Below are 23,147 nucleotides of genomic sequence, written 5' to 3'. Positions count from 1 at the left end.
CAAATACTAGCAAGCATCTTTGGCTCTTGCCATTACTGCAGCTAATCTCCAGGAACCGGTGGTCTGGCCCTTGTTTTGCCTTCCTGCTTCTCCCCTAGATTCATTGAATATTTACTAGTCAAATATTAGCTTCAAATTATCCTCTCGGGAGTACAACAAGCAGAAGAATTTCTTTTGCATTCGGATACTCCCTTGTTCTAGCTTGGTAAATTTGTAATTGATGATTTTAGAGGGGTTTGCCCTGGATGATTGTTGCAGACGTTTTCATTTTGATTTTCAAATTCTGATTTAGATTCTGAAATTTAAATAATTATTTTGTTGTGTTCTCAATTATTTTTTATAATTTGATTTTAGATTTTAGGCCCAAAAAGATTGGAAATCAAAGCGTCTGTTTTGGTTTTTTTTTTTCTTTTTAATTCTAATTTTCTAAAATTAGTTTTCACATAGCCAAAAGCAATTGAAGTGGAAGGTTTGAACTCGAAACATCTCATTTACACTTTTTTTTCCCTGCCATCCAGCTCATTCCTCGTCCAAGTTTGTTCATTTGATTATGTTTTCCTATCCCAACAGAAAAAAAATTTTTTTTAATTGATACAACAATTGAAAGATCTTGACTCTACCTTTTTAGCATTTTTTTTCCTCCTGGGACTGCATTCCGAGGCCCAGAGAAAGTGGGCTCCTGCCTAAATGGAATTCTGGCTTGCAACAGGCAAAGGAGGGCAATGGTGCGCATGGCTGACTGAGGTTCCGCTGTGGTTGGCAACAGGCTAAGCCCGAATAACACCCGGGCCGATGGGCGAGACGGGGAAGCAAGGCCTCTCAAAATTTTAAAATACCAAAAAGAGCGGGTGGTAAGCAGCTAGTGAGACTTTTTGCTCAACTGGAGAACATCCATTGTTTTTGAAATGTTGATCTATTTTGTCCTCAAATGAGAGTAGAATAAGAAATAGAATGCTCAGCAAATATGCTGCTGGCTTAACACAAAATGAGGAATGCTGGATCCCTCCGTGTTATAATACACGATTGTAAAGTTCAATATGAGTTTTTCCTCAAGAATTATATAGTTTAGCTCTTCATTAATAAAAACCTATCCTGGTGGGGTGGGAGACAAGGGGGTCAGGGTCAACCCTTGTCTCCCACCAAATTGTCTGCCCTTCATGGGTAACTTGGTCGGTCTCAACAAGCCTCTTAGGAGCTGATGTCCAATGCCCGCAAGGGTCCGAGTCCTGTAGTTATCGTGTTCGGAAGAATGTGATCTCTCTTCCCGGATCGGAGTGGGATTAGTCGGACCCGTAAGGATTGACCCGGACACCCACTCCGTAAAAAAAAAAAAAAAAAACCTATCATTAAAAAAAAAAAACAAAAAAAAACAAAAAAAACGAAAAGGTTCAACTTGGCAAGCAAAAGGGAAGATGAAATGTGAAACCAAAACCGGAGGGGCTCGCCAAAAGCAGCTTCAATTCTAGTACACAGTCCTCAATTCTCCGGATGAACATTAATCTAAAGGGTACCTCAAATGGTGCAGAACTACATATCATCTCAAAGGGTCTATTTTTAAAGAAAACCTCCAAAAAAGTGGTAGTGTAGATTTTGGAATTCTTGAGAATATAACTCTCAACCGACCCTAATAATTCGTGGTGATTATCATTCAGAAAATTTTGCAAATTAAAGCATTGATGGATTTTTTGGATGGAGGTGCAACTTCATTGATCAAAGGCTGACCTCAGGAAATTAGTTAAACAAACGCAACAACCCCGAATTTAATTTGGACTCTAATCTTCTTTTTCTTTTCTTTTTTTTCTTCCATAGCATGTTGCATTTCCTGCAAAGCCTCAAGTGACGGGGGACACTGGGGCGATGGTGGACCAGTTTCTTGATTCTGCAATCTTGTGATGTTACGCTACGAGTCTAATCTGTGTTTAGAATGCTTAAAAAGAATATTCGGACTAAACTCCATGTACAAACCCGACTCATCTCCAAGGACGACGAACATATATAGATCATGACGGCGATATTCACCTTTTTAAACTCACATATTCATAATCTAACCCATTGAGATTTTGTACACTCGATCCGCAAGCTAACATGTGCTTTTCTGTATCATCAGTCACAAGCTTTGATTAATTAGTTGTGATAGTCACTCATGTTTGATTGATGACTAATTAATCTCGCTGTGCTCCTTTTAGTTAAACTAGTCGAATTCGACTGGAAGAAACTTTGTCTTTTAATTTTCTTACAGTTTGGTCTCCTATGTACACTATCTTTCTGGAGTCTCTGGAATGTCAACACTAATCTTGTCTTCTCCCATAAATGGTGCCATGTTAGAGGAACTGGAATCTCATCGACTTGCACTGTAACATGCATAATCCATCCATCATGGAGTAATTGGGTTTGGTGCTCATTAGACACTCGTTAACGCACATAAACAATATCAAACTCATCGCGTGAATTCACATATTAATAATTATTATTCTTTCTTGCATTTATATGCCTGCCTCTCTTGTAATTAACTAATACTTTTCTTAAAAAAAAAATTTAAAAGTCGAACTACTTCACGAGCACTCGTCAGATAGATAGACCCTATATATATATATATATATATATATATATTGTTTATGGAACTGTATAAAATTCAAGTACGAGTTAGAATTGCATTGGGCTATATATAATACGGATTTGGAAGCAAATTATTCCAAGCAGAATGGAATAATTTGGAAGACTCCACGTGAAATCAGGCTTCTCGGACATTGGTAAATGGCAAAGGAGGACTGTGATGTGATGTTGAAGATATGAAGAGGATTGCATGTTTCCATTTTTTCACTTGAGAATTGAAAGAACAGGAGATAGGAATTGAAGCACAAAAAACCAACGGCCTAGGTTCGTCAACCATTTTGGTCATGTCTGCTTTTGCCATTCCTCGGATGAGGCCTCTACCACCAGCCTGTGTCTCACTATTGTGTTGTGTCAAGTAGAAGCAAGAAGTGTCAGTGTTGTCTAGACCTGCTGGATCCTCTATCAAATGGACAAGATATAAAGACATATCCTACTAAAAATTCTGAATCCAAACTTAGTGGGACAACTTGGGTGCTCAATGATCAAAGTGGTAAAGCTGTAGGAGTAACTTGGAGATAACATGAAAAAGCCATACAACTCAGAATTATTTGTACTTGAAACTTCAAACACTAAAAAGTTAAGAACAAAGAAAAGAAAACAACGTATCAAGACTTGGATATTCAGCCCATCAGAAAGCAGAATTCTCTTTTCTGCCTTTCCTAAACGACAGTGGCACACATGCCGACCCCATTCACATGTTAGAAGCTCACTTCTCTGAGGAGCTCCATATGCATCCACAGATCCAAAGCCGTGCAAGTTACTTGGGAACAAGTCTGGTGCTGCATTCTTGAGTTCAAGAAAAGATGAAATGATATTCATGAATACATTTGATGATTTAACTCTGTCTAACACTGCAAAGCAGCACAGTTCAGTATTCATATAGACGCAGCAGCATTAATATGAATTCAACACCTGATGACATTTGCTAACTGCAATTTCATTAGCCAAAATCTCCTGCCAGTCACTTGTGCAATCCTAAATTCCTAGAGGCAAACACTACAAAACTGTGTGCTCGTGCATGGCAAGATTAGTAAGAGCTCAATTGCCTTTTCCATGCCGAAAAAAGAAAATTTTGACATCTACACATCCCGCAAGGTGAGCGGTGGTTATCAACGATACGATAGAAAGAAATGCATGGTGTGGAATTGAGGATAATTTCCTAGTCCATTTTCTTAGTAATAATATATCTTGAAGCGCATTCATAGCATATCTGGCGTGTGTTACAACAGTACTTTTTGGAGCGTCCTTAGGCACTTTTGGGTTTATCATAGCTATATATCTAGGTTGAGCTAGAGGAAAACAGACAAAACATCATATTTAGAATTGATTTCGAAAGATTTGGCCATCTCCACCAGATAGATGGGGTTAGTGCAGGTTGGCCCCTGTTATAGCACTTCCATGTATAAAGACAGAACACATGGGGAATCTGCTGATTAATCTAGTACGCCTGTTTCCTACTGGGTAATTAAATTCATGGCCTATACATTTTCTTTTCCTTTTCTCTCTCTGTTCATTGATCAGTATATATTTTTGGCTGGCAAGTGAATGAAAAACACTTCGGTAAACAAGGAAGTCTTATACCTTGAAACAGCGAGAAACAGTAATAAAGGTTAAAGTGAAAGATCCAGTTTTAAACCTATCTGCGATCTAGTTTACAAGTTTTGGCTTTGACATGACCCACTGTTACTAATGTGCAAAATTGTACAAGATGCAACGGCAAAGCAATACTGTACCTCCAAGTATGACTTTATTTTGTGCTTTACCTTTTGTTCAGATTGAGTGTCCGTCTATCAATCCAAAATCAAAAACCATGGTTCCAGATTCCCAAGTAAAGAGCTAGTCTTCTATATATGCTACACACCAAAGAATTATCCTTCATCTTGTGAAGACGATTCTGGAATCTATTATCCATGCAATAGGATACTATGCACAAATGGCTGAGAGCTCAAACCAAAGCAGCTCAGCATCAACCGCAGATCCTACTGAAGCCTTAGATTTGAGTCTCACAGCTTCACCATCAGTAGTGAAGCTATTTGGTTTTCCTGTCACCCAATGGGGCAGAAGCGCCCTTGGGGCACACCAGAATGCAGACAGCAAAAGATTCGAGTGCCAATACTGCCACCGCCAGTTTGCAAATTCGCAAGCTTTAGGTGGGCATCAGAATGCACACAAGAAGGAGAGGCAAAGACTAAAAAGAGTGCAGTTCATTAATGATCAATATCTTCCAAAATTTGGAGACGCTAGTGCTAGTCATGACACTATGATCAATCAACATGCAGCTCGATCGGGACCTTTCTTGTATTCCACAGCACCGCCTTGTGCTACAAGCATCGGTCCATACATCGCCCCACACTTAGGGTCGTCGGCTGCTCATCAGTACAGCTTCGCACACCCACCTCAGGTGCTATCTGGGATACCTATTAGATATCCTTGTGCAACTAATTACGTTGGAAGATCAGAGCAAGCGGAGGTTAACCATCTCCAACGCGCTACTGTAAGATCCTCAAAATCTTCATCAGTGTCTGAGATCAATGATGAAGTGGACGTTGATCTCCATCTATAACTAGCACCAACAGGAGATCGGTAGAATTATCTCTATTCTGTGCTCTTGACGCCGTGGAACTAACCTCTAAATCTCGTGGCAGGATCCAATTGTCAAGGACATTATTTTCATATCTCCTAACGAGAGCTAAATTTTCTTCTCCCTTCTCCTCTTCATATCTAAAAGCTTTGTAAAGAAAGTAGAATTGTCCTTGGTTTTTTCAGCTGGATGGACAAGGATAAGAACAATTAATGAGCTAAATAATGACTTAGCGAGTGTAACATCCTTTTCAACCATTGTAGCTATAGTTACTTTTGGGGTCATTATTTGACAATTCAGATGCCTGTCTTGCTGTGGCAAAAATTCTGAATTTCACTATGGAAACATTCCTTACTTAGCACTTCTGGAATTAATTTCTGGAATTTTCGGAAATTATATAAGATTCACTCCCAAGGAGAATGGATTTTATGAGAAAAACTGTCATAAAATGTGTGGAAAAATTATATCAATCAAAGCATTAACGAATTAATGCATGATGCATCATTAAGAGGACAAGGAATTTTAACTAATCATACATATGCATTGTTTAAGTTTAGATGCACGTTAACAAATCATAATTTGAATTTAAAGTTCAAAATTTGTGTCTAACCCTATTAATGTATCTATCTACCTTACCGACAATATACTCAATTAAAATTTGTATCTACAATCAATAGTGTGCTGGACTAATTTGCTTCCATGATCCTATATCTAGAAGAAGAAGAAATTTCGTCCCATTTCTAAACTTTGAGGACTAAATTCTGAAACAATAGAAAAAAAAGAAAAAAAAAGTGCCTAAGCCCTCTCCCAAATAGGCATTAATGCTGCATTACCATGACATGTCATAAATGATTAAACTGTATATTTTTTTAAGAACTCCATCGATCGACAATAAAATTTGACAAATTAATTTCGATGTTATTTCTAGGAAAAAAATGTTGTTGCTGTAATCTTCATCATAGATAAAAACAATTTTGAGAGAATGCAAAGAAATAAAAGGTTGATGGATAATGAGAAGTTTGAGGTCGTCCACTGTCTCTCAGAGAAAAGCCCGCAGATTATTTTTTTTTACCTTTTTTTGTTGTTTTGGGGGGGGGGGGGGGGGGGGGGGTTGGGGTGGTAATGCCAAAATGATGGCTCGGACAACACACAAAGACCCATGGATTCAGCAGCACCCTGATTTTGCCTGCTTCAATGTTATTGTTTCTATAAAATGAAGCCTAGTCCAAAGGGCAGCACTTTTGCCTCCTATCTTTCTCCCCTACCACAGCCATAACACGACGTGTCCTGAATCAATTCAAGGAGGAGAAATGAAGGAAACAATGGCCTCGTCCCACTGGTCCTTAACCCTTGACCATAGGTTTCAGCCAATCCGGGCTGCCAAGCTTTCAAACCATACCAATGTAGTTGCAAATCCCATGTATCGCATCCCAGATTCTTCTTCTTCTTCTTCTTCTTGTTATGGCGGATCAGATACGACGTCGCGTAACACTAGGCTTACAACATCATCAACCCCCGCCTCTTCCAATGCAAAATCGTCTTGGCAACGTGGGAAAGATTCAGAAGTTAAGAGGAAGCAACGGATTGCGTCCTACAAAGCATACGCTGTTGAAGGGAAGATCAAGGCTTCAGTACGTAAAACTTTTCGTTGGATGAAGAACAAGTATAGCTATTTCGTGCATGGATATTGATCGAATTAATTGTTTGTCAACCCTGTTGGAAGAGGTCTTTTATTTCTTCCCTTTTCCTATGGTCAATATTTGTATCATACATCAATCTCTTGTATATTTTTTGTTTTTATTTTTCTTCTCAATTTGTATTGGTTGATCCTTTGATATCTATTAATTATAAGCGTATGTTGTTATTATGGACTTGTTACTACTACCTGATTCATGTTTCTAATTAGAAGTCTGCCAAAGAGGGTATACTGGTGTATAAATAAGTAATCCCACCTCATCCTTGCCAAAGGTGGTGTTTTGATGTATAAATAAGTAGTCCTCACTTATTTTATCTACAACCAAACCAAATAAATACAATACAAGATTATGACTCAATCCAAGATAAATGTCTGAGAATAGATAATTCCCTCTCATTATTAAATTTTTTTTTTTGGATGAACCAAGTGCACCCTAGTGGTGTAAATGAATGCATAAATTCATGTTTATTACACTATCGAACATGGTTACTTTTCTAAACTTTTGCTAAAAAATTAACATCTGAAAGAAAGAACGAACCCCTTTTAACGAGTGTCCCACGAGCATTTGTTCGCTAAACTAACTCATTTATTATACATACTTTTAGCTCCAAAAACACACCAACAACGAGAATCCTTGTTACATTCTTTTTGGCTTTCACTCCTTGTGGATTCATTCTACTGCAAGTAGACCGTGCAAGCAGTGAAGCTGATGCTGGTCGAGAAATTAAATGCAAAACTAAACATGTTCCCCAAATGATCGATGATAAGGGAAACTTTCTTCGACTCGAGCTAGTAGTTAATGTTCTTGTCTTGCTGCAATTCTCCATCAAAATTGGTAAGATAGAATCGTTCTGTCCATTCTTAAGTTTAGCAAAGTACTTTAAAGCAAAGACGTTATGGCAAACCTATGGCTGCAAGTGTGAGACGAATTACCCCAAAGAAGATCGCCTTCACAAACGCCAAATCCAGTTCCCTTTGACCAAATTCAAGTCACTTGGGTACGTAGTTAAAAGTAAAGTTTAGTTACTTGAGTATTTGGCTAGGAGCTTCTCGTGTCTAGTGCAACATATACTTCAATCCTTCAAACATATTACTTACATTGCATGATTAATTCACCATGAAAGGTTTAAATTCATAGTTTTTTTTTTATCTGGGTTGATTTCAATTTTCTTCATTTCCCCCTAAAGTTAGATCAATTTCCCCATTTTGTGTTCTTCTTTTTTTTTCTTTTTTTTTTTGAAAAGGGTACAATTAGCACAAGCTGTTCAAATTCCCCCTGTAATTGCTTATGCCAGAAACATATGCTATTGTTAAAAGCTTAAATTACTCCTAAGGAAATAAGATTTGATTCCTAAATCTAACAAATTCATATACATGTAATTGTTGTGTGTATGACTAAAAATATGCAATGAAATGAAATACAATAATATACAGAATCAAATATTTTCAAGAGACGTATGCATATAATAAATTCATTAGCTAGCCTCGGAGGCATTGGAGCTCAAATCTAGAAAAATTTAGAACTTCTTTGGAAAGCAATTTTTCAAATCGTGAATGCATTTTCTAATCACCTCGTATATATTAAATTGCTATAATAATTTTTTTTTACAAAAAATTCAAAAAAATGCAATTCAAACGTGACCTTAATTATTTTATCGAACTTATACATGTCAAGCTCAACTCATCAAAGGGGAAAATATGTGGGTTGGGTGACATGGTGCTCTTATTTGGGCCTCCTTTGGACTTCCACTTCTCCCGCAGTGTAAATGTAGAAATAGACGGTTGGCGGTTAGACCAAAAAAGAAAAAGAAAAAAAATTACGCACCTAGCTCATTTACTTTATCTCGGTGCACAAGGAAACCATTTACCCTCTGCTTGACCGCCTCAGGAGTAATCGGACCTCCACCGGCTTCGACGCCAAAATCCAATGCCAATCCAGTTAGTGATATTTATTGGCCCACCTCACCATATTTGTAATTTGAAATCTCTCCCTCTCTAAAAAGTAGACGTTACCTCCTTTTTAACCTTTTCTGCAGTTTAAAAACAATTATCTGTTTAAAAAATCATTATTGTTGTTTCGAAAAAAAAAAACACCTTTTATTGTTTCCTTAAATTCATTTTCTGTCTCCTTCATTTAATGCTTTCGGAGTATGATATGACTACTCGACGACTGAGAAAAACAGCTCTAAAAACCTTCTCCTTCTCATTTCTCTTTCCCCTCCAGCATCACTTTGAATATGTCTTCACATACATGGCTTTGAAGTGCAGAAATCTTTTTTGTGGTTGAAAAGGCTTGAAGATCTGGAATTGTCCTCTGGTCATGTAAGTTTGTTTGGCTTTGGCATGTTTTTTTGACTGAAATCAACATCAGGGTTCTTTTTTTTTTTTTTTGGTGCGGTCTCAGTGCTGATGTCTGATTTATCTTCATGTCTGCGTAGATTACTATTCTTGCTCGAGTCCCGTGATTTGTGTGGTTCAAGTTGTTTCTGGATTGATGCATAGTCGTAGATTGATTTGGTGATGGTGGTTAATTTTTATTTGGTTGTTCAGCAAACGTTAATAGGGAAATGTGGTAGGAAAAACATCGAAACTTTTATACAAGTAGAAGCATGTAGTTTTTTCGTGATAAAGATCGAATTTTTGGCTTAGATATTACTCTTAGTTAAATGGAAGTGTGCTAAGCTGGGCATAATTGAAGTAGCATGTGCTAAGAATGGAAGTGGTGCGAAACCAAGTTGACTTGTTTTGTTTAGTTTGCAGGTTAGGTAAAACTATGTTGGCATTTGAATTTTCTTTTCTTCAGTTTTGTTGTGAATTCCAAAGGTACGCTTATTATAGTACAAATAGTTAGAAAAGACCCGGATGATCTTTCTTTTGGAGACCCGAATTTGGAAAACGAGAAATTCAAAATTACAGCGGATGCATTTTTCTGTTAATCTCCACATAGTGGTATTTCTTTAAATTACAGCTGTTATTGGGTAGAATTGGGGCATGAAACTGACTAGCTTTTGCAGGGAAATGGCTGCATTGAAAAGAAAATCACACAGCCCAGTGGTATCGTCATCGAGCAGTCCTTGTATGACAAGATGATTAAATGACTCGAGTGTCGGCCTTTTAGAGCATATGATTAAGGTATCGCTGCTATTTCCCTTTGTCTTGTGATAACAGGGATTTTCCATGCTAAACGTCACTCAATTGTAGACTGACCATAAACAACCTGGTAAAGCATGTTATCAATTGGTGTCTGGAAGCTTGTTTTGAGGATATAAAATTGTTGCAAGGTAAATTAACTTGAAGTCTAACTTTTGCAGATTGGACTTTTGCCATCAAAATAATGTTTGGCTTAACACTTGTTTCTTTAGTTTGTCATTGGTGAACCGTACTTGATATCTGCAAGTGAAGATGGGGGCTGAAAAACATGGTTCAAAGAGTGGAGGTGGCTATGTTGGTGGGTTGCTACATCTATTTGATTGGAATGCAAAATCACGAAAGAAATTGTTCTCAAGCAAGTCTAGTATACCTGGTAAATTCATTCATATACTTACCAATTCACTACATTGATTTGTGAAATTGATATGCTTTTTGTAGGTTTAGCCATGCTTATCCTTGTTTTCAATGATTTTGAGTAAATGTTTTTGTTTGTTGCTTGTCTCGTAGAGCTATCGAAACAGAAAAAGAGATGTGATGGAAATTTACCAAGGACGCGGTTTCATCTGGTGGGAAACACAAACATTTTATGTATATTTGTTTTCACTTTATGAATGTTGGATTTGTTGCTAGTATCATTCTTTGAGCACATTTTCTCATTGACTACTTCCTTTTTTCCCCTTGGCTGGGAGTATACATTGTCGTTAAACTGTATATGCTTTTTGTCTGGAAATTTTCAGATAGATGAGGATGAATTTGTAACTGGATCAAGTATAAAAGGAAGTAGCGATTATAGTTGTGCTTCATCAGTGACTGATGAGGACATTGGTGGAGTAAGGGCACCTGGAGTTGTTGCAAGGCTTATGGGACTGGATGCCATGCCAACCTCCAATCTAGCGGAGCCCTATGCTACCCCATATTTGTATTCACAGTCTCTTAAGGATTCTAATTATCATTCCAAAAACCTTGGAGGTCACTGTGAATATCAATCAATCCTGTCAGGCAACTTGCAGAACAATATGGTGGCCTCCGTTGGGAATTCTCTGGAGCCAAAGCGTCCAAAGCCTTTGAGCAGGCCCATTGAGAAGTTTCAAACCGAAGTATTGCCACCTAAATCAGCCAAGTCAATTCCAATCACCCATCATAAGCTTTTGTCTCCAATCAAAAGTGCCAATTTTATCCCTTCTGAGAGTGCTGCTCACATAATGGAAGCAGCTGCTAGAATTATTGGACCTGGACCTCAGGCTACCACTACTAATGTAAAAATGCCCGTGGTTGGGTCTTCTTCTGTTCCCTTAAAAGTAAGAGACTTGAAAGAAAAGGTTGAATCTTCTCAAAAACCATCCAAATCCAGTGAGGTGTCTCGACGTCCAATTGAAGCTAATGCTTTTAAACATCTCAAGGGACAATCCCTGAATAAGAGCTGGAATGGATCAGCAGATACAACATCATCAAAGATTTCTTCCAACTCAGAAGAATGTTCATCTACTGCCAAAAGCAAAGGTAAATCCATCTCTCTGGCATTACAGGCAAAGGCCAATGTTCAGAAAAGAGAAGGTTTAAATTCAAACACCAGCAGAATTTTGAGTAGCCAGAAAGAATCTCCTGAAGTCATTTCGAGCGAGTTTTTCAAAAACCGAGTAAGTAGTCAAAAGAGCACACAGAAGAAACCATCCACTCTTGCAGATTCTAATGTCCTTCGACAGAATAATCAGAAACAAAATTGCTCAGTTGAAGGAGGAAAGCAAATGTCTAAGCCATCTACTTCAAATGTGCACGGTGGGAAACCACATAATGGAAATTCTTCGTCTGCACGATACAAAAGTGCAAGCAAAAATGCTTCAAACTCTAAAGTTGTTTCCAGGAGGTTGAATACAGAAGCAATGAATAGTAAAAGAGAAGATTCTTCTCCCACTACCAGAAATATCACTTGCAAGAAGAGGTCTATAGATGGCAATTTTCAGTTTGAGAAAAACCGTACTTTGGATAACGACATCATTGGTAAGAATGGAAAGTTGATTGAATCTAGCACATTGGCGGACAAGCAGAATAGTCTCACAGAAGCTTGCAAAAGAAAAGGAACAGATGTTATTTCTTTTACATTCACAGCTCCAATGACAAGGTCATTTGTTCATGGTCCTGAGGCATTTAGAGAAGTAAGTGAGAAAAATAGTGATGCCCTTTCTGCTGATTGTAGAGGTAAAAGGTCATCGCAAACTTCGGATAACATGCATAAGAAGTTTTCTCTCTTTGGACCTAATATTATAGGAGGTGATGCATTGAGCACTCTTTTGGAGCAAAAGCTAAGGGAATTAACTCATGCAGTTGAGACTTCACGCATCAAGGCAGGGACAGGTTGGACTTCCCCATCCATTTTCCAGGATTCTATGCCTGATCTAGATGCATTATCCTCTTCAACCAGTTTGCTTGATGATAGAAGTCGAGATGGAATCAACAGAGATCATATTGTTGACAAATGTAACTCTGGCTTTTCAACTGATCTTCAGGGATTCATAATGAAACACAAATCCCAGGTATCATTTAAATATGATTTCTATCTATCAACTGTTGAGTCAAACAAGTTCTTCCACTTTCAAAATTCCCATCATTTATATAATTCAGTGAAGTAACTAGAAATTGTTCTCTCTGATATTCTCAATCTGCATTCAGCTTCTACACTTAAACACTAGATAAATTAGAAGGATATCATTTTTTTACTGTCATTCCATACTGGAACTGTAGAGAAGGTTACAATCCTGCGATTACTTTACCATCAAATTGCCTTGGTGCAGCTCTTCTTGTGAATTTTGATGCTTGTAGAGGTAGAGTTTGTGAATCTCAATCATTTTTTTACTCTCTCGTACAAAGAGAGATATCTGTTTATAAAATATGCACTCTGAAATTGGTTAGGTCAATGATGTCCATTCTGTCCTATGGAAAATCTGATGGTAATAAAATATCCCAGGAAACTCATCTTGTGAACTAACAAAAAATGAAGAGTAACCATGAGGAATTCAGATGCACCAATGCGGGGGTTAATGCTAATGGATGTGGTCTTGACTCATCTTGTGGCTTACATGATTATATTGTAATGATGTCAATATCTATGAGGATCTATGACCATAAACTTGGTTTTGAATCACATGCCTTCTGAGCTTAGCATGAGAGCTTGTCAAACTCTCTCTAGAATCTTTTGAAGCATTGATGATTTATATGTTTTCAGGTGACTGATCAAGCTATGGATAACAATAGCAGAAACAACTTTGACGCAAGACAATTCCTCCACCATCGACTTCCAAGTCCTGTATCTGTTCTTGGGCATTCCATTTTCACAGAGAGTTGCAATTCTTCAGATACAGCAGATAGCATCAATACTGGAGGTAAGGGCAGGGCTTTTAAGCTTTCTTTTCATTTCTTCCTTTTGCAGACAAATAGTCTCGCACAATGGAATACTAGATGAAACCTGAATAATTGAGCATTGTGTAATTATTTTAGGTAGCAAAGAAAGTTCATCAGTAAATGCTCAGGAAGTGCTTGGTATTAGTTGTTTTAAGAATCCCCATCTAGTGGATAGTGAAACCGAGTTGTCAGACTCAGCCTCGTCCATGTCCACTGTAAGCATAAGTGAAAAGCAAGCGGTTTCCTTATCAATGACAGAGCTCAATCACTCGGCAAAATGGGAACTGGACTATGTGAAGGAAATGTTGTCCAACATAGAGCTGATGTTCAAGGATTTTGCATTGGGTAGGGCTGGTCAGATAATTAACCCTGGCCTCTTTGATCAGTTGGAAAGTCAACAAACAGTGTTGTGTAAGGACGAACCCAAAATAAGCCGGCAAGTATTATTTGACAGTGTTGCAGAGTGCCTGGACATAAGATTTAAGAGGTATGTTGGTGGCGGATACAAAACATGGGTAAATGGTCTGTCCTTGGTGAGAAGCAAGGGGAAACTTGCAGAGGAAGCATACAAGGAAATTTCAGGGTGGAATGACATGGGGGACTGCATGGTGGATGAACTTGTAGACAAAGATATGAGCAGCAAACATGGAAGATGGCTTGACTTTGAGATTGAAGCATTTGAATTGGGAGTGCAGATTGGGAACCGCATACTTAATCTATTACTAGATGAAGTCATAGCAGACATATTGGTACCCTAATGGCTCAAGCTGAACTTTCCTTCACCTCCTGCATAAGCTTGATTTATTTTCATTTTGCGAAAATCCTATAGAATTGAACAGGAAATTCGTCCTGTTTAGAATTTTGCTTGAGATTTTTAAGAGGTTTTTTTTTGGAATCATAAATAACAAAAGTTGCTCTAGAGAACCCCTCCTTCTGCTTGAAAAGAAAAGTACTGGTTTTTTCTCACTTTTGGATATTTGTTTGCATGCCTTAATCTCCTGTATCTACAAATGATGTCTTGCTTCCTGAATATCATTGATCCCCTTCCATTCTCTCGTGTTTTCTGGTTGTCTAATTGTCCCAAAGTGATCTTACTACTGATGCTGCACCTCTGGAAAATAAACATTTTGTCTCAAGCTTTGACACGAGTGTTTCACATTGACCATATTAAAGTGAATTACCGAACTATGTTTATAAGCATAAAAAACTAGCATTAGGAAATGCATCATGCTGGGACGGTTGCTAATTGTTGTTGCAAGCATCATCTACTCGCAAGCTGTCAAATTATTTGTAAATGCATCAGCTTTCAAATTTGAGGAAGTTAGAATACTCATCTACTCTCGTACTGTTTTTATTTATTTTTGGCAAATGTCTTGATACTGTACATGCTGATGATCAATTGCCTACACATGCTACCTACCACAAAGCGACAATCTGCTAGCTAAAATTGTGAATTTATTCAGGACTACTAATTTTTATGTTAGCCGACTATTACTTTTTAGAGATGGGATTACAGCAGCTGCAGCAAGAAAAGTTGACGATATATGCCTTTCTCCTCCGATGAAGCATTTTGATGTTGAACTACTGCAACAGGTCTTTGTTTTTGTGGGTTTAACTCTCCCATGGCCATAGTACGTCGTCATCTTCTTGATCCCAAAGCCCGAATCCTGGGACAGCATATTCTGCATCCCAGGTATGATTGAAATAAGAATCTAACGGTGGGAAACAGTCGTACAGGCCATCCCCCGTGTCTGAATTTGAGTAGCTGGCGCCGGAGTCGCTGTCCTTGTTAATTGAAGCGCTTTCTGGATACATTATTGATTCATTTTCCGTGTCCCCAGTACGCACTGAAATCTCGCTCAGGTCCATCAATTCGCTCTCCAGAACACTTTCAAGAAGCAAAGTTACATCATCTAGCTCATCATTTGGTCCCGCGACCCCCTTTTCTCCTTCCAGCTTTTCTGGAGAGGGCACCAATAATGCCCTCGCACATCCTTCACCTCCATCACACCTAATATCGTGCATGCTATTAATGCATCCCCCTTCGCTCTCATCGTAATCATAATTATTATTGGCCATTGGCTGCAACTGATGTTTTCCGCTCTCCTCAACCGCACCTACCGCCGCGTCATCAGAAACTTTTTCTGCTGCTGCCGCGGACTCAGGTACCCCATGTGTGGTGGCTTCGACCATACCTACCTGTGCATTTTGCGCTGCTGTTGTGGCCTCTTGAACCCCACTCGTGCTGCTAATCTTTGATGACGATGATGTTTCATTAGTAGCAGTAGTGATAGGAGCTTTTGTGATTGGGTGCATGCTGTACTTTTTGGCAACCGCTCGGCTCACCCGACCGCCTTTTCTCTTAGATTTGCTAGGCATGTTGACCATGTCTAAGGTGGTCACCGAGGAACCATCGCTGGACCTAAAACTGTAGATTTTCCTACTGAGGTGAGAGTTCCAGTAGTTCTTCACTTCGTTATCTGTTCTCCCTGGTAATTTGCTTGCTATCAAGGACCACCTGCGACGCATCGCCCCACCCCATGAAGTAAAAACTAAAACTCTCATCTCATGATGAATTAATAAAATGTAAATTGAAAAAACACTCTAGTACAAGAGCCACGGACAGAAACCGTACGATCGAGTAAATTCGAGTTGCTCATAATTAATTTGCTGCTTCCTGACCAACTTTTAGATGGAAAATAGAGATCAACGACTTCAAGTTCGGGGACTGGGGTCTAGAAAATTTAATGCCCTCATTTCCAAGTGAAGGCAGCCACAATTTTAATTTCTTTGGCCGTAATTTTCTTTTCCACCAAACTCATTAAAGGCAGAAGATACTACAAGGAACACAAATAAACAAGCATTTTTAGTGGTCGGCAATACTTTTGTTTCGCAATCTTCGACGTTTTACTAACTTAATGCTTCTCAAAAGGCCTCCTTCTTAGACGTGGAACTTCGCAGATCAACAGTACCGAGTCACGGATTATGATGACTGTCGAGTGAACAAAGGAGAACGTACTCACTCGTGGCATGCATACATACATACCACTACGCTACATCATCATCATCTTTATTACCATCCACCAAGAATTGGCAGGAGAGGGTACGACAAAGTTACAATTGTATCGAAGTCAAGAAATTTCTCCATTACTGTAGATTCACTTTTCAGCATCTAAAGTACCAAGTACACTTCAATAAAGTTTCCCTTTTTTTTTTTTCTTTTTTTACGCACGATTCAGCAGGTTACTAAGTGCTAACAACTCATTAGGTTGGAACTGATTTTTTTTTCTTCTTTTTGGACCGTTGTTTACGCACAACTACATGTTAATAACGAAATGGTACAAGTCTGTAACTATGTTTAGTGAAGCCAAACTTAGGCCTTGCAGAGAATAAAAAGAAGGGGGGGAAAGAAAAGCGAATAAGAGAGACTCTCACTTATTTCCCACAGATCGATGCAGGTTGATGATTGTCTCTTCCTCTTCTCTGGTGAAGTTTCCTCTCTTCAAGTCTGCTCTCAAGTAATTAATCCATCTAAGTCTGCAACTCTTCCCACACCTCAGTAAACCTACAAAATCCCATGCCAAAATGAAGTCTTGATTTGAAAGCCATGAAGAACAAAGGTGAGCATGAAAACTGAATGCAAGAGAGAAAAAAGAACAATAAAAAACCAGCACTAATGGTTGGCTTTGACATCGATCGGCAATGAAATATTGGAGCATTGATATATAGTTTTTGGTATAGATATATGAACCCTGACCCGTTGTTGGGTTGAAGCCCAAAGATTGAAAGGGCATTTGGATTGATAGCAAAAGGTCTAGCAAAATGGTTGCTAGCATTGTCCGTTGTTGTCTGCTGTTTTGGTTTATGCGGTGCGACTTTAGTTTAGTGTGTCGCGTTTTTTTCCGCAAAGGATGGCGACAAAAATATAGCAATGGCAAGACGTGATTTGATTGCCTGCACGAAGGAGCTAAGAGTTCCAAGAATTCCAACATGCAAAAAAAAAAACATCTATATATATATATACCTGCGTTCTTGGGCAAGGATCTCCAGGACCCTTCCCCATTTTGTTTGATGTAGTTGATCAATTTCTCATCTTCTTCAGCTGCCCACCTTCCTCTCCTCAACCCTACCTTCTCACAGCAAGGTGCTCTTCCCATTATTAATTTCCAAACCCCCTCCCACCCCAAAAAAAAAAAAAGAAAAAAATTGGAAACGACACTGTGTGATCTACTAGCTAGCAAAGAATAATCAATGAAGGACCAATAATATCTACTAGCTCGCTAGACTTGTTCTCTTTCTCCCACCGATCATGAGCACAACTTCAGACCAACGTGACTTTGCAGTTGCTTTTATATACCGGAAAAAAACTCGTCAGAGATGTAAAGAGGTGGGGCTTCCTGATAGAGATGTTTACGGATATCAAATGCGCCACAAGAACCATAGCCCCACCATTTATGCAGCATGTGTTTTATTTTTGCTCTTTTTATATTATTATTTGTCCATTACTGTTAATTTTTTTGTATATATATATATATATATAAGCTCCATTTGAATTAGTTATTTTTTGAAATATTTTACAATAATAATGTATATGAAAACTTTTACTGTAAATATTTTTGGTGATGTTTTTAAAAATATTTTTAAAATATATTTTGAGATATTTTTTAAATTTAAAAATTTTTAATATATTTTTTTAAAAAATTAACACCACCACTGACCCTCCATCCTCCTCCTCCTCCCTTTTCTTTCTCTCCCTCTCTTCCCTATGTCGCTTCCCTTATCCTTCTCTTCTCCCTTCCTCTCCCCTCCTCCAATACATGACCTTGATGGGTGTGGTAAGAAACAGGAGGGGAAGGAGAAGGGAGGAGAGGAGGTGATGCGAGACGCGGAAGCTATTTCGGATCTAGAAAAACACGTTAAAGATTTGATGGCGTTGAACTCGAATTTGGACCACTCAAGAACAGATTTAACGGTAGAAGACGCTACAATCAAGTATGTGTGCTTGATTGATAAGTCAATAATAGCTTAGAATCAACTCTAGGATGTTCAACTTAACTTTCACAAGCTAAGGGAATTTGCCACAAGGAATGGACGAAATTCTGAAAATTTTATTCAATACTCTCAAAAATTGCATGTAACATACGACTTGAGACCATTTATAGCCGTGACTAAGACCTAATAAACTGGAAAAATAACAAGGAAAGTTCGCCCAGCCCGTTGTACGGCTCAGTGAGGATACTTAACTGCGGCTCAGCCCGCCGTTTGGAGCTTGAACACTTGCATCTTCTTCAATTGTAAGCAGCATTTTAGTAGTCGTACAAGTATCTTTCAACTCAATTCCTTCAATGGCCGGTTTTTTTTGGGCTTGAACAGCACGGACTAAGGCTTGGAGGGACTCCTTGAATCTCTTAACTTGTGCTCGTGTCACTGGATCTTGGGACACTTTCACAGGGTCTATTTGAACATTATGGATTTCGTGCTCAAACGCATCAGGAGGTGGAAGAGGGAGTGAGAGGAAAGAGTAGGAATGAGGGAATTGTGGTAATAGATAAAAGAAGAAAATGATATAAATTTTTTTTTTATATTTAGAGTTTTTTTTTTGATATGTTGTATGAATGTGATATTTTGAAGTATTTTTATTTATATATTATTATAATATTATATATGAAAAACTTGTTTTTCCAAAATACATAAAATTCAAACGGACAAAAAATGTTTTGGTTGAATTATGATCATTGTTGTAGATCAAGACATTGCCTATTAACAAGATTTTTTACATTCACGGGACTCAAACGTACAATGTATTCTATATATTTTTATTGAAATGATCAATTTTTATTGATTAAAAGCTAAACTGTACGATTCTTAGACAAAGACTCAACGATGAGCTTTACAAATGTGTACGATCCATTATATTGGCCATTGCTGCTTATTACCTCACCTCCCTTGCATTAAAACTTTTACCCATTGATAGTTTATAATATCCCTGACGCTGCTCCAGATAAAGCAATGAATCTGTCCCGCATTGAACAATCATTGCAACCACAGTGGAATAACTCGATTTGATCTACAAATTAATAATGTGAGGAAAAAAGTTGATAATAATGAATAACAAAGAAAAAGTTGTTAATAATGAATTACCCGACAAGACATTTACTTATCTTTACGTGATTTGGTTGGTTTTCGTCCATTTCCACGTTGCATCTTTAAAGCAGAGGCAGACCTCTTAATGGTTGATTCTTTTTTGTTATAGAGACACTACTCTTGAAGCATTTCAATATTACACTAGTTAATCATTTTTTTGTAGCGTGATTTAAAATAATACAGGAGAGACTCTTAAATTGAGAATCCTGGGTTTCTTGGATGTGAAATTTGGGGGATGGACCTCCAAGTCTCATTCACGTAGCACTATCAGCTCGCAAGCAATAAAGCGTAAATCCGTTTCATTGAAAGTATCATATTTTTCATTTTAAAATGTTCCAAAATATTTGTCATATTAAAAGGGTCAAAGTGCATTTTAGTAGCTCCTTCCAATTAATGACAAAGTCAAAGGGGTTTGAGAGGGGTCATGGTCCACTCTTAAGTTTTGAAAATTTTAATTTATAATATATAAATATATGTGTAAAATAAAGTCGACTCCCCAAATGTTTATAATTTTAATTTATATTATGAGATTTTATACATACGTTTATAGATATATATATATGAATTAGACACTTTTGAATTAATTTTTTCTTCAAAAAAATTATTTTTTTTCATTGTGCTACTTATTTAACTTTCAAAAAATTAAATATATAATTTGATGATCCATAGTAAGTTGACCCAATTTAATACATTATAATAAAAAGACTCAATTCATACTTGTCAGTGGGTTAAAACAAAAATAATTTTGGCCAGTGTACAATTTAACCCAATTTTTTTTTCCAAACGATAATAGCATGTCATTAACTGTCAATATTTTACACTCAGAGCAACTGCTCTGTTAAATCATCCCTTGCGGCATTGACTAGTAGGGGGGAAAGTCACATTTCCATAGTACATCTAAACAACATTTTAAGGCAAATTTTGCTAACTTGTGGCCCGTTACATTTTTTTTTTTGTAACTCGGAACATGCTTCAATTCGAAGCCTTATGACTCAAGCCAGCTCACCAAATCGGAGGAGTGCGCCACCGCCCTACACAGCGACCCCGAGCAAGTCATAGGGGTTCAAGTTCAGGGTAAGATTCAAATTCAAAATCACAAGAGTTCTTAAGAGCTCGCTTAACGCTGGACCACTACCGTGAGGGCATGGCCCACTACATTGCCTGCTCTCCTAATAAACAAAAAAGTACAAGACTTAACAATGCTTCTTCAATCTTCCTATATCCTCGAACACCGTCGCACATGTGTTGTCCTCAATATCTTCCTGTTGCAGCTTCTTTATGATATTTTGGTAATCCGATTGTACTTCAATTTCTTCCCATCATTTCTATAATTTAATCCAATTGATTAGACTTATTTTTACTTTTCCTATATCAACCGTAACTAGAGAACGGATCTTTTTAATATTAAAAATTATCAAGACAAAACTCCGAAACAAGATGGAAGATAATTTATTGAATGATTGTTTAACTATGTACAAAGAAAAGGAAGTTACCGAAAGTTTAGCACTGATTAAAGTTCAATTTACTTGTAAGAAAAGGAGTGGAATTTCATGGTATGTTAACATAACTTTTATCCTTTTAATTGAAAATATTTATATTTATATTACATAGTTATATATTTTTTTGCGGGGAGGAGGGATGGTAAGCAAGAGGTCTCGGGTTCGAGTCCTCCTGCTTACACTAAAATATATATATATATATATATATATATATATATTTGCATATGTGACATAATGGAGCATCTTTTCATAATGTGCAACTTGGGTGGTTTGCGATATTATAAGATATTTAATCAATGGTTATTTTTTGTCTTAATTTTCGTTATGACCATGCTACATATTTATAAAATAGGCATATCTTTATAATTAAAGTTAATATTTAATGTTTTCAGATGTCATATATTTAAATAGATGAAAATTATTTGGAACATAACATATTAAAATAATTTTGTTAGAAAAATTTTGGCTCCTCCCTCAAAGAAAAAAATCTTGGCTCCGTCACCGCTTCCAATGTAGTATTTTCTTTGAATCATATGCACATGACAATTCAAATTCAAATTTTAAAATTGTGAGAGTAAGATTGAAAAGAAAAATACAAACATCATAATCATACCTCTATGTTTTAAAAATTAAAATTTCAAAACATGACAAAATAATTAGAACGGAAGGATTATCTTTTTGTTTGGTTGAAGCACATGTACTCGTCTCGCTGGCTATCCGTTGAGTTGTTAAAACATTCAAGGTCATATTGTATATTGTACAATTAAAAACTACTATATTTGTGCTTCATTTTTTTGACAATACATGACCTTACCTATGCCCACCTCATTAAAATGACAAAAATGCCCTCATGTGCATATATATATATATATATATATATAGATATTTCCACTGAATCGATGAATTATTGACTTGATTTAAGGCATATTTTTCATGTCCTCGCAATATGTGAAGTGGAATCATGATAAAATCAAATGTAACATAACATTTTGTCAAGTTTATTGGATCAGCAGGGAGAAGTCAAAATATTTTGGTAACAAATTGATTGAATTGGACAGTAAGCAAGGTAATTTCAGAAGAAATATGTAATGTTTGGGGCTATTTTGTGATTAACCCTTACAATTAATCTCCAAAAGTAAGGAACAATTTGATGCACCAGGACCAGAGATTGTAAACTCCAACCACGCAGGGTTTAAATTACTAAAAAGTTTTTATTTGCCTGATTCCGATGGTAGAGATAGTTTATGGGCCCACGGATGGTGGATCAATAATTGCATCACACGACGTACAATCCAGATTACACATAGTACAAGTATTTTGTTTTTGGTCTGGAAGGACTGGGTGGAGCGCGAACTATCCAAATCGAAATAAAACATTGCGGTCCACGTTTTTCACGTCTTTTTCTTGCAATCGTGGTCCATTTCTTTGTCTCTCAAAATTCTACATACTACTATTTCCTAACACAAGTTGGACCGTCTCTTAAATTGGATACGGGTTACCGGGTCAAGCTATTGGAAACTTTTTTTTTTTTTTTTGAACAAAATAAACAATATGATGTGACTTCCAACTGAGTTGGGCGATGAGTGAAAGACTTGAACCCAACCACTGAGCCAAAGAAGGGACTAACTTTCTTTTTGGGCCATAGTTCGGAGTTCAAACTCTGAGAAAAATTCGAAAAAGGTGTCAAAACATTATTATTTTAGTTGAGCCAATTCTGTATATATATATATATATATATATATATATATATATATATATATATATATTTTAGATTCATATTTCCTGTAAATTAAGATAGATTAAATGATAAAAAATGTTATCGTTGCGGTGAAAAAAAGAAAGAAAACCAAGATATCTGAATCTTAATGATTAAACAAAGGTCTCATTAGCAATTAGGAGCTTGAGACAATGCAAAAAATTTTGAACTATTAATAAACCATTAGACCTCCTAATAATCTTGGCACGGTCAACATGAAATCATTTGATATTTGAACAAATTTTGGATTAGTGCTATCCTTTTTATTATTATTTTTCTTTTTCTTCAATGAGCATACATAGTGCTGTCTTG

At 37.1% G+C, this 23,147-nt stretch overlaps 2 protein-coding genes across 6 annotated transcripts; one reads left to right on the top strand and one right to left on the bottom strand.

Moving 5' to 3' along the window:
• Positions 1-8,971: 8,971 nt before the first annotated feature.
• Positions 8,972-14,488, top strand: LOC113733903 (uncharacterized). Of its 4 annotated transcripts, none has more exons than XM_027260132.2 (8): positions 8,972-9,212; positions 9,905-10,022; positions 10,117-10,171; positions 10,253-10,413; positions 10,548-10,606; positions 10,778-12,571; positions 13,261-13,417; positions 13,533-14,488. In XM_027260132.2, the coding sequence occupies exons 4-8, from the start codon at positions 10,293-10,295 to the stop codon at positions 14,192-14,194; spliced, it is 2,793 nt and encodes a 930-aa protein (XP_027115933.1). In that variant the 5' UTR covers positions 8,972-9,212; positions 9,905-10,022; positions 10,117-10,171; positions 10,253-10,292; the 3' UTR covers positions 14,195-14,488. The 4 variants fall into 4 exon arrangements, with proteins under 4 accessions (XP_027115933.1, XP_027115932.1, XP_027115934.1 ...); XM_027260131.2 differs by having other exon boundaries at positions 10,092-10,171; XM_027260133.2 differs by lacking the exon at positions 10,117-10,171.
• A 259-nt stretch (positions 14,489-14,747) lies between these two features.
• Positions 14,748-17,815, bottom strand: LOC113733904 (uncharacterized). Of its 2 annotated transcripts, none has more exons than XM_027260134.2 (3): positions 17,461-17,815; positions 16,872-17,001; positions 14,748-15,954 (listed from the first exon to the last, which is right to left on the bottom strand). In XM_027260134.2, the coding sequence occupies exons 1-3, from the start codon at positions 17,591-17,593 to the stop codon at positions 15,048-15,050; spliced, it is 1,170 nt and encodes a 389-aa protein (XP_027115935.1). In that variant the 5' UTR covers positions 17,594-17,815; the 3' UTR covers positions 14,748-15,047. The 2 variants fall into 2 exon arrangements, with proteins under 2 accessions (XP_027115935.1, XP_027115936.1); XM_027260135.2 differs by lacking the exon at positions 17,461-17,815 and adding an exon at positions 17,105-17,431.
• Positions 17,816-23,147: the final 5,332 nt, after the last annotated feature.

This window comes from Coffea arabica, chromosome 3c (genome assembly GCF_036785885.1).
Source record: "Coffea arabica cultivar ET-39 chromosome 3c, Coffea Arabica ET-39 HiFi, whole genome shotgun sequence".
NCBI lineage: Eukaryota > Viridiplantae > Streptophyta > Magnoliopsida > Gentianales > Rubiaceae > Coffea > Coffea arabica.
The sequence above is the reverse complement of the archived record's forward strand: the minus strand, read 5'-3'. Positions and strand labels throughout refer to the sequence as shown.